This window comes from Lathyrus oleraceus, chromosome 7 (assembly GCF_024323335.1).
Source record: "Lathyrus oleraceus cultivar Zhongwan6 chromosome 7, CAAS_Psat_ZW6_1.0, whole genome shotgun sequence".
Classification (NCBI taxonomy): domain Eukaryota; kingdom Viridiplantae; phylum Streptophyta; class Magnoliopsida; order Fabales; family Fabaceae; genus Lathyrus; species Lathyrus oleraceus.
In genome coordinates, this window is record NC_066585.1 from 516,829,250 (window position 1) to 516,841,434 (window position 12,185).

The 12,185-nt window shown below is 30.5% G+C and overlaps 3 protein-coding genes across 3 annotated transcripts; all 3 read left to right on the top strand.

Moving 5' to 3' along the window:
* The first annotated feature begins 231 nt into the window (after window positions 1–231).
* On the top strand, window positions 232–2,519 carry LOC127104687 (uncharacterized). The gene is made up of 5 exons (XM_051041858.1): window positions 232–319; window positions 539–634; window positions 1,029–1,678; window positions 1,775–1,957; window positions 2,070–2,519. The coding sequence occupies exons 1-5, from the start codon at window positions 232–234 to the stop codon at window positions 2,517–2,519; spliced, it is 1,467 nt and encodes a 488-aa protein (XP_050897815.1).
* A 48-nt stretch (window positions 2,520–2,567) lies between these two features.
* LOC127104688 (uncharacterized) lies at window positions 2,568–4,187 on the top strand. Its single transcript, XM_051041859.1, has one exon. The coding sequence runs from the start codon at window positions 2,568–2,570 to the stop codon at window positions 4,185–4,187; it is 1,620 nt and encodes a 539-aa protein (XP_050897816.1).
* A 20-nt stretch (window positions 4,188–4,207) lies between these two features.
* LOC127104689 (uncharacterized) lies at window positions 4,208–5,270 on the top strand. The gene is made up of 2 exons (XM_051041860.1): window positions 4,208–5,122; window positions 5,262–5,270. The coding sequence occupies exons 1-2, from the start codon at window positions 4,208–4,210 to the stop codon at window positions 5,268–5,270; spliced, it is 924 nt and encodes a 307-aa protein (XP_050897817.1).
* Window positions 5,271–12,185: the final 6,915 nt, after the last annotated feature.

The following is a 12,185-nucleotide window of genomic DNA, read 5'->3' on the forward strand; positions in this document are numbered from 1 at the left end:
TACATTAATAAAATGGAAAATAATATCCGTCAAATATCAAGTCAACAACAGAGGTCAAGAAGGCCCGAAAATGAAAGGAAGAGGAGACAAAATATGAGCAACGAGCAGAGAGAAAACAATTTGTCAAGACGACGTGAAAATTATAGGCGGCGAAAAGAGCAAGAGAAACAAGCTCAAACATCTCGCCATATAAACAGTCAGTCGAAAGTTCCATTTCAAAATTTTACAAATATGACTTTTCCAAGATCACACTTTCAAGGAACTCATGACAGTGAAGCCGGTCCAAGTAGAATTACACATGTTAATGATGTTGCACTTGGTTGGTGATGATCAATATATATATACGTTACATTTCATAATTTTGTTCGCTTTCGCCATATCTTATTTTATGTATTTAAACCCGCAGATCGTAATTGTACATCACCTAATCAACAAAACATCACGAGTCAATCCGATACAGGTATAAGTGATATAGTTCTAAGTATGCGAGTATTAATTTTTACAAATGTATATATATTAATTATTATTTTTGTATCAGATGATATGGATGTTGATGAAGCTTTAGAGGATGCAGTAATATCATATGTTAACATGGATGCCAGAGAAAATGGTGCATTATCACGTCGTCCTCAAGGTATGTTCGTAAAAATGTTGCTTCAAATAAATGTAGCATTTGCTCATGTGACGTAAAATTTGAAATCATGCAATATTAAAATATAATAATTGAGGCATCTTGCATATATTTTTTATTTGTATTTTAGATTTTAGATAATATTTAGTAATCAATATCAAACTCCTGCCTGTAGAATCTGGACATGCTTTTCGAGCAAATCACAATATTGCTCGAAATTTCAAAAATAATATGATGATGGCAAAAGCCCGGTTGCCTCATCCATTTACCTGTAGACACTGCAATGCAAGATTGTTTCATCATGAATCACGTGATACGTGTTGTAATGGTGGAAAGGTATAATTCTCACGAGTTGATGCTCCTATAGTATTGCAACAATTATTTTTGGATGGTTCAGCTGAAGGAAAACATTTTAGGCAACATATTCGAAGTTATAACCATGTGGTTTCATTCACTTCAATTGGTGTTCATGTTGATGAGAATATTCTTGCATCTGGTCGTGGTATGTACACATTTCGTGCTCAAGGTGCTTTTTACCATAACATAGGAGGTTTCTATCCAAATGAGGGTGTCAGACCGCGTTTCTTACAACTATACATCTACGACACCGATAACGAGCTACATAATAGAATGCAGGAAAATCCACAGCTGCACCAAAATGTAGTTCACAAATTACAGAAAATGCTCCATCAATTTAATCCTTTTGTAATTAGGTTCAAGCAACTTTCAATACTTCCAAATATCAGTGAATGTAGCCTCATGCTTAAAGAGCGTCCACGTAATCACCATCAATACAATCTTCCAACTGCTGAACAAGTTGCAGCAATTATTGTTGGATGTGATGCAGATTCTATGGATTATGGAAGGGATATTAATGTCATTCGTTGTGATGGAAATCTCAAGAAAGTTCAAGAGACAAAGGGATATTATGATCCTTTGCAATACCCTGTATTGTTTCCATTTGGGACGCATGGTTGGGACATCAACACAACAAATTGCAATGGACGAAGAGTGTCATGTCGAGCATATTACAGTTACATGCTTCAGGTAAATTTGGATTAATTTTAGTAGATAATCTACTTAGCTAAGCGTTATTTAAAAAACTTTACATTTAACACCGACATTTTTTTCAATCAACTGTAGATTCGCCCAAATGATCAATCAATGTTGTTAAATGCGGGTCGACTGTTGCAACAATATGTTGTAGACAATTATGTCAAAATTGAATCAGGGAGATTAAGGTGGATTAAGAGCACCAAAGTGATATACGTTCTGAATTGTACCAAGGTTTACATGATGCTTTGCATGTTGGTGAAACTAATGCAGGTATAAATTCATATAGCATAAATATACAGTTTTGGATTAATAATTAGTTGTACTTCTAATGCTAATAATTCATATATTCTAATACTAATGCATTTCATGAATCATCGTAGAGAACATTGGAAAAAGAACAATATTTCCATCATCATTTATTGGCAGTCGTCGAGACATGACACAACATTATGAAGATGGCATGGCTATTGTTCTTAATGGCGGTAAACCAGATATTTTTCTAACAATGACATGCAATCCTTCTTGGAGTGAGATAACATCAGAACTTTTGCCTTTTCAAACACCACAAGATCGTCCAGATTTGCTAACAAGAATATTTCGTTCGAAATTTGAGAAATTGAAGGATGATGTTATTAATAAAGGAGTCTTGGGTAAAGTTAAAAGCTACATGTATGTCACTGAATTTCAAAAGCGAGGACTGCCGCATGTGCATATGTTATTGGTCTTAGAAAGTAACGATAAGTTGCGTGACCCAAAAGATTATGATAGTATGGTAAGAGCAGAAATACCTAAATTAGAATGTGAACCACAGTTGCATGAAGCTGTTGTATGACATATGATCCACGGACCTTGCGGCATAATCAACCGAAAGTCTCCATGTATGAAAGACGGACATTGTAAAAAAAGGTATCCCAAACAGTTCTTGGATGAAACACGTCAAGGCACTGACTCATATCCCGAGTATAGGATAAGGTTTGATGAGTCTGTATCGTTAGGTAAAGATAGGTCTGTCGATAATAGATGGGTGGTTCCTTATAACCCTTGGTTACTGTTAAAGTATGACTGTCACATCAATGTAGAGATTTGCAGTAGCATTAAAAGTATCAAGTATCTATACAAATATGTGTACAAGGGCCCTGATCGTGTGGCTATGGAGGTTCATAAAGGATCATACATGGATGAAGTTCAGCAATATGTTGATGCAAGATGGATTTGTGCTCCCGAGGCATTTTGGGAAATATTTCGATTCACTCTTTACCGATTATATCCTTCGGTTGAAAGATTGCAGATCCACTTGCCGAACCGCCATCAAGTGCGCTTTTATGATCATCAGCAAATTGCAGATGTGTTAAATAATGAACGCAACTCCAAAACAATGCTCACACAATTCTTTGCATTGAATCTACGAGATCCACAAGCAAGAAAGTATCTGTATAGAGAGATTCTAGAGCATTATTGTTGGAACAAGCGGGATATGGAATGGCATCGTAGGCGATCAACAAGAAAAGTTATCGGGAGAATCTATACGGTATCACCTTCGGAGGGAGATAAGTTTTACTTGCGACTGTTGTTATCGCATGTCATAGGTCCAACCAGTTGGGAATATCTTCTTACAAATAATGGCATGACTTTCAGTACATTCAAAAAATCAACCGAGGATAGGGGATTTCTTGAGACTGATCATAGTATTCGTGATTGTTTGGTTGAGGCTACGAGTCTCCGAATGCCATATGCTTTACGAAGGTTATTCGTGACGATTTTAATATTTTGTGAACCTACTGATGTTAGAGGCCTTTGGAATGAGTTTTTTACACATATGGTAGAGGATTATCAAACAGCTAACAATGTTGTGGAATCAAACTTAACTAATATGTTGTTGAAGGACTTGAATGAACTCTTAAACCTGCACGGTAAAAAGATTGATCATTATGATCTCCCATCTTTACCCCCTAATACAATAGACAGAGGTGCAGTTCCAAGTATCATACAAGAGGAGTTAGCGATCGATTTCCCCAATGAAGATATTGAATCTATTGCTAAGTTAAATAATGATCAAATGATTGCATTCAACACCATTATGAATGTAATTGTTCAAAAACACAGTGGGGTATTTTTTGTTGATGGTCCAGGAGGAACAGGTAAAACATTCCTTTATAGAACATTAATGGCAAGTTTAAGAAGTAGAGGAGAAATTGTCTTAGCAACTGCATCATCTGGTATAGCTGCAACATTGTTACCCGGTGGTAGGACTGCACACTCTCGATTTAAGATACCTATTGATATTCAACCAAGTTCCATTTGTGGTATTGAAAAGCAAAAGGATCTTGCAGATCTCATTAGAGTTGCTGCCGCAATAATTTGGGATGAAGCACCAATGACAAGCAAAAATTGTTTGGAAGCCTTAGATCGATCATTACAAGACATTTGTAGCAACAGTGCTCCATTTGGTGGAAAAGTTCTGATCATGGGGGGGATTTTCGTCAAGTTCTTCCTGTTGTAAGAAAAGGTACTAAGGCACAAATGATTTCAGCGTGTATTGTTCAATCTCATTTATGGAATCATACCAAGATTTTGCATTTGCGTCAAAATATGCGATTATTGCATGATCAAGAGTTTGCAGAATTTCTTATTCGCATTGGTGATGGTGTCGAACCTACCAAACCAGATGACATGGTGAGGTTACCTTTACATATTGCAATCCCATGGGAAGGTGAACATTCCATACAAGTACTTATCCAACATATTTTTCCTGATCTAGAATTGCATGGTTGGGATGCCCCATATATGGTACAAAGAGCTATTTTGACACCAATAAATGATGATGTCCAGAAATTGAATGATATGATTATCGATCAGTTTCCAGGAGAAGAACATAATTTGTTATCGTTTGACGAGGTTGAAGCAGATAATCATAATTTATACCAGCAAGAATTCTCAAACTCAATCGCACAAGGTAGTTTGCCACCTCATATTCTAAAGATAAAAAAGGGTGCACCATTGATGTTGTTACGAAATCTAGATCCTAGATATGGATTGTGTAATGGGACCCGGTTATTATGTCGTGGTTTATTTATGAATATGTTGGATGTGGAAATCCTGACAAGAAGCAACGCAGGAAAACGTGCTTTTTTGCCTAGAATTAAAATAAAAACATCTGCAAGTGATGGACTGCCTTTTGTCCTTAGTAGAAAGCAGTTTCCTGTGCGACTAAGTTTTGCAATTACAATAAATAAATCACAAGGACAAACCATTCCAAATGTTGGAATATATCTTCCACAACATGTTTTTAGTCATGGACAGTTATATGTGGCTTTATCCAGGGGTGTTTCACAGACTACAACAAGAGTTTTAACCAGGGAAGGAAAATTGAAAGGAGAAGATGGTGACTACACAAAAAATGTAGTCTACAAACAAATTCTTTTATCGCACCCGCAGGTATTTATTAAGTACATTGAAAAAATTGCTCACACGTTGATTCCCATTTTGGTTACACGACATACCAAGCTTATATTGTATTATTTATATCATAGATAGATAATAACTAAATATAATTTTCTTTTGCTTTAATATACAGCCAAACTAGAACACGATGAAATCTTCCAATTATGTAGGGAGTTGAGACCAAAGAATGTTGAAACTTGCTTCGACATGAAAGTAAGTTATACTTAATAATTTATTTTATGCTTTTATCTATACCTATATATAAAGGGGATACAATGTTTTGGAGTGGCTTTTATTTTTTCCAAAATTACCCTTATTTAATTTTTTAATTTTTTAATAAATAATAAAATAAAATTGTGTGATAATAACTTCTTGGTAGTTACCACTTGAATTTACAATAATATAACCTCCATGTTCTTCCATTTAGAAGTTACAAATAATGCATCAATATAACTTCTTGATAATTACCCCTTGAATCTACAAAATTACTATTTATTTGTAAAATTTGTTCAATTTTTTTTTATTGTATTCAGATTTTAACTTATGTAAAATCGAAAATGGTTTGCCTATATCACAATTCACTCTCCTTTTGATTTTTATCTCCCTTTGAGTTCTTCATATTACTTAAACCATCATACTTGCTTTAAAGTTGATTTTAAGGAGGAAAGCTGAGAAATTTGGAAAATGATTTATCTATAATTGATAAGTGATTTAGCACTGAACTTTTACTTTCACCATTTAAGTTTTTTTTTCTGTCTTTCTAATTATTATATTTCATTTTACTTGACCGTAATTGTTATTAAAATATATGAAATTATTAGTTAATTTTTATGTTTTATATTAAAATTGTGTTTTTATATGAGAAACTGATTTTGCCCTTTATGTGTTGTTTTATTGCACATGAACATATAAATAACTTTTTGAGATAAAAAGAGAAGGAGATGGAAAAAAGAAAAGGAAAAGAGGGAAAATTTTGGATTTTGAGTGACATCAACATGGAAGTTATTATCAAGAGAAATGTAGAATATGGTTGCCAACCCCCAACACATTGATATTAACCGAAGAGATCTTTCATGTTGGTGGCATTAATGACCATACGACATATATTTTTCTCAATTTCTCACAATGTTAACACAAAGATGCCAATGTTTTCACATTGATCAAATTTAATATTAGTATGATGATCAAGAAGAAACAAACTCATTATAATGATAGCGACAAATATGCCCATGTTTTCTTTTTTGTTTTCATTTGAGATTCAGTGTAATGATCAACTATTGCATATTCTCATTGATGATTTATTTGTTTGCATTATATGATATTTTTAAATCTATGTCCACAATTTTCTTATTTAAGTTTTACCATTAATTGTTTTAAAGAACAAATATAACATGCCTATAACTACCAAATTTGCTAAAACATATAGTCTATTATTTCATTAAGTTTGTTGATTCAATTTATTTTACATTATTATATTTCTGATTTTTACGGCATATAGTATTACATAATAGATGATTAATGATTACTATTTGTCATTTTAATGACATTTATCTTGAGATATTTTTTCTACTACAAATCCTTCTATCTATATTTGACTCTGATTCATATAATTTTTCGTCTTTCTTTTCTATTTAGTTAAAAATCGAAATAGATTTATGGACAGAAAATTGTTTTACGTGTGTGGATACTAAAAAGGCGGCGAGAGATTATAAATTAAGATAAATAATAGGAGAGATATGATGCTAAGAAAAAGAATAGGAAACAATTGAAAACAATTTAGAATTTAACAACTTAGAAGTACAATATGATTTTTAATTATTATAATATGCCATTTGCATTATTAAATTGGTTTCTAGAATTTAACACTGAAGTATTTCAGAGAACCTATGACATCTTACTTTAAATTCTAATTAGTGTATCTATAACTATCTATAATGGGGATATGATATTTTGAAGTGACCTATTTTCATTCCAATTATATTTTATTCCAACCAACCCATTATTCATGGATTACTGTTACTAATCAAAATATTCAACTTCCTCATTTAATTTAATTAAAACAAATGGTATTATCATGAGTAACATACACAACACACTCATCAAAAATAAAATAAAAATTAAAAATTTAGAGAGAGAATGAAAGGGAAAAAGAAGAAAAAAATGCATGTTCTTAGTATTAGATTTAGTGATTCAAAAGTTTATTACCGTCTTTCAAAAATTTAATGTAGGCTTCCCAATTGAGACAAGTAGGATCGAGCAAGACGTGGGGCGTAGAAGTTTATTTGATCATTTCTTATTTTGACATGCTTTTCGAGATATGGTGGTGCATAAGATGAGATTTTCAAGATATGGTAGTGCAGAAGATGATAGATTATGGATTTGTTGACTATCAAGTGCTTTTCTTATAGCTCTGATTATGTACTACTTATTATTTTCATGATTATCAAAATATTATATGCAAATACTTTCTTTTTTTATCATGTTTCATAGATTTATTGGCCACCGTAGCATCCGACACTCTATTGCAAGTGAATTAAATACCGATTATATTTGCAACATTTTTGCTGATGTTCTTTATAATGTTGGTCAATAGTGTGAAATGAAAAGAAAATAATAGATTTAGAAAAAAATAAGAAAATAAAAATAGATATTCAAATGAAAATAGGGAGAAATTTAATAATACAAAAGATAAAATTGGTTGGAAAAGATAGGAATATTTATTTATTTATTTATATATAATTAAGATGATAAATATTTACTTTCAATATGTTACAGTAAAATTATTACTTAAATATGAGAGAGAGAGAGAGAGAGGTGTTCCACCTTTTTTAAAGTTGATTTCTCAAATTTAAGTCATAATTTTCTAAAACATGTTGAAAGTGAATATATATCATCTTAATTTTATTTTTATGAAATGTGTCAAAGTAATATTCTTTTTATCATGATATATGTGAACAATATCATAAAAGATATACACACGTAAGCGCACTAAAAAAAACGGACAGACGGACACGAGAGTAAAAACAAAAACTCGGTGTAGCGCAATAAAGAGACTTGAAAATGGCCACGGGCTCAAATTAGATTTTCTTGATCCCACATGCTTAGCTGAGATATATTTTGAATGTATTCTTTGATGATATGACATTTCTTCATGTATTTGTAGTTTTTTAAATCTCGAGAGCGCATTAATAAAAGGGTGTATGAAAAATTGATTTGAATCTTTATAAGGTAAAAAAAACTATATTACACTACTTACTATTAATTTTACTATCTTTTTCTCTCTAAATTTTTTTTAATTTGAGAGTCTTACATTTTAGGTTTACTAGGGAAAATAATTGCAATGAAAAAGAAAATACTTCGAATAAAAATTTCATGTTCGGCATTCCTTTTAAAGAAGGTCATTGATTACACAATACCAATAGTATTTTGCATGATTCAATATAATTCTGAATATCTTTGTTTATCATTTTCAAAGTGTAATAATATTATTTTTAATATGACGTACAATACAAACCTTATAAAAAGAAAAATAAACATTTATTTTTCTCTGCTGTGCGCATTGAAAAAAACGGACAAAATTAGGCCATTGCAAGTAAATAAAATACCGATTAAAAAAAAGGAAATACATTTATTTTGGATCATGTGATTTATTGTTAACCAAATTAAGGGAATGCATGTATGTTATTATAAACCTATGTTATTTTGGAGCTTTTAGCGTTTATAACATATAGGTAACTGCACATATAGGTAATAAAAGTATGTCTTGATTAATAAAAGTATGTCTATGCAGTTGGTAATAAATATTTGTTCAACTGCATATATAGATTTATATAAATATATGTTACTAAAATCCAATGTATGTCTAATGAGCATATAAATCCAATGTATGTTTATTAGGACATACTTTTATTAATCAAGACATACTTTTATATATTACCAAAACGGACACGGAAGTATATTTATTACCAACTGCAGAGACATACACTTACCAACTGCACATATAGGTAACATACATTTATTGAACAAATATCATTGGAATACATGTATGTTAGTATCCAATAATAACATACATTTACAAAATACATTTTGGAGTGACTTAATTTGGTTACAAAAAAACCTATATAAAGGAAAGGGAATAAATCTATAAATCTGAATAAATACCAATATAATTCATCATATAAATAGTTTATATTAAAATCAAATATATAAAAAAAAGACGCTATTAATATTTTCACGCATTAGCGCAGTAAAAAAAGCGGACAAACGGGCACGGAGTGCCCGTTTGGACGCTAGTCTATTACTATCTATAAAGGGGATAGGGGATTTTGGTATGGCTTATTTTTCTTCCAAGTTTACCCTTTATATAATTTATATTTACTAAAAAAACCACAACAACAATAACTACCCACACTTTAGAATTAGGATGAGAAGAAACAGTTACAGCAATAATGGAACCGTATTATTATGTTTCGGTATTAACAATTTCCTTATACTTTAAATAATTTATATTTACTAATCTATAATCTATAACGGTATATATAAAGGGATTCTAACTTTTTGATTCCTATTATACCCTTTATCTTTTAGGTAATTACAATAAATAAATAATTATTCGATATACTTTTTAATAAATAAAAAATAATCCAATAACTGCAGAAAAAAATTGCTTCAGGTTATGGGTGGTTTTTTTTCATCGCATTTATAGCAAAAAAATTTGCCATGAATTCAGTATAATTACATAGCAACTTCTAATTTCTTTCTCTATTGCAATAGCAATTTGCATCTTTTGTGTACTACCATTATGGGCAAATTTCTATAGTAATTGGCATTGCTTATAACTACTGAGTTTTATACTCCAATAGCAATTGGTATCATGTCGTATAATTGCTTTCTGCATATATCACACAATCAAATTTCTAATTAATACCATACAATTTTTCTCATAAATCCACAATTCCAATCTCTTCTTTTTCAATGTATTGATTTGTGATTGAGAATGGTAATCCGACAAGACGACGATATGCGTAGACAACACTACAACACAATTGTAAACAAAATAACATAACGACCTAACAATGGTACAACGAGTAGTGACGCCGCCAATTAATCGGCCTGGTAGCGGTTAAGAATGCAATCAATGGTGGCAATCATGTGGCCGGAAGAAGAAGGAACAACAAGACAATGAAAAGTGGTTTGAGTTTTTATTTTATTTTATTAATTTCATATATTTTATTTAATTAAAACCATTAGAGTTTGATTTATCAACATGTTAAAAAATTATTATATAAATCATTTAATTTAATTTAATTACAATCATTAAATTAAATTAAATTTGTTTTATGTAATTACAACCATTATAGTATAAACCTTTTTTTGTGCGCATGAATTGCAGAAAAATACTTAATAATTATTGATCGGATAACGATGATGATTTTTGATCATGTGGTGATTTTCGATCATGCGGGTTTATTTATATTTTATGCTGGTTTATATATTTTTTGAACGTGTATTCTATGATGATTTATATATTTTTGTGTCTATTTTAGGATAGTTTCTAAATTTGTATGGAAATGATGGTGATAATTTATATTTTAATGAACAAAAATGGTGACAATTAATTTTGTTCTTATATTTAAAATCACCATGACAATTATTGTTTATATCTAAATGGTGTATATATTTAAATCACCATCATTATTGGTCAGCCAAAGAAAAACGTGTTAACATCATTTATTATATTTGTTTTTCATATTTTTCAAGAAAAATACTCGGGAACTCTTTAATAGTGTAAAAATATATATTTTATTTTAAGAAAATATTCATGTTATACAAGATTAGTAAAAATTGCTATCATAAAAGAAGAAAGGTAAAGAAGATCTACATTAAATTAATATCTTTAAAGAAGAACATTGTGTAAATTATTCTACTTATAATTTATATTTTTTAATGTTGTTTTCTAATTTCAACTCTCTTATATTTTATTGTTTAATTTTTCAAAAGAATGTTAGATTAAAACCTATTGAAAAAGAAATGTCCTAAAAAAATGACATAGGCTACTCAAAACTTTTAAAATAATTGCTGTCAAAAGGTTGTTATTATTTGAAATAGAATAAACCTTAAAAAAACATTATTATTTAAGATAGAATAAACCTTAAAAAAACGGATGAAGAGCGACATTTTAGTTTTAGTTTGTGTTAAATGTTTTATCTTTGATTTAAATTAACGTTTACATGATGATATGTTCCTAGATATTATAACATGTATTAAAATAAAATATTAGATCATATAATCAATGAAATATTACACTCTACTTTCCCGAGGTCCATTAAAAAATGCACACGTAATTAGATCATGAGCACATCTAAGATCAATAACAATAACATGAAAATGAGACAAAGACTTTGATGAAACACTTATTAAAATCTTTTATGAAGTAAATTAAAATAAAAAATACTCATTTATATTTTGATGCGTGTGCACACTAAAAAAAATGGACAAACGGGCACGTACTGTTATATAAAAACAGTAGGCTATCTATACCTATAGATAAAAGGGATACATCCTTTTGACATGACCTATTTATTTTCCATATTTACCCTTGAGGCAAATTGTTTTTATCTCACACATAAATATAGCAGTTTTAACTCAGTTACAATATAATTGGTAGCCGCTGTTAACTAACTCCCAAGCATACCACGTTTCGATTCTTTGCATACACTTGAGATAATCAGTTTCTGTTCATTTCCAATTGAGATTATTTGACGACTCACTGCCAGGATACCCAAGGATAACCACTAAACACACTTTAATCCAAGTATACACTGATCATGCCATCTATATTTGAAATATAATTCGTCATTAACTTTCTTTGAAAAGGACACTTAGTATGCTCACTGGGAATCCTTTGTTTTACTCATTCAACAATTAACAAAGGCAATATACCACTATGAAGGCAAGCCCTTAAACTTCCTCTCTTTTTCATGTCTTTCAAATATTATTTTTGTTATCTCTTTTACTTAGAAAAATATATTTCAAATGAATAACAACCCCGAACTCT

Bases quoted from the DNA above. Each gene is read 5' to 3' on its own strand.
- LOC127104687 (XM_051041858.1), top strand. From the start codon at position 232: ATGACTTTTCCAAGATCACACTTTCAAGGAACTCATGACAGTGAAGCC. The intron at 635-1,028 runs GTATGTTCGTAA...TGGATGGTTCAG, and splicing joins ATTATCACGTCGTCCTCAAG to CTGAAGGAAAACATTTTAGG. The intron at 1,679-1,774 runs GTAAATTTGGAT...AATCAACTGTAG, and splicing joins ATTACAGTTACATGCTTCAG to ATTCGCCCAAATGATCAATC.
- LOC127104688 (XM_051041859.1), top strand. From the start codon at position 2,568: ATGAAAGACGGACATTGTAAAAAAAGGTATCCCAAACAGTTCTTGGAT.
- LOC127104689 (XM_051041860.1), top strand. From the start codon at position 4,208: ATGATTTCAGCGTGTATTGTTCAATCTCATTTATGGAATCATACCAAG.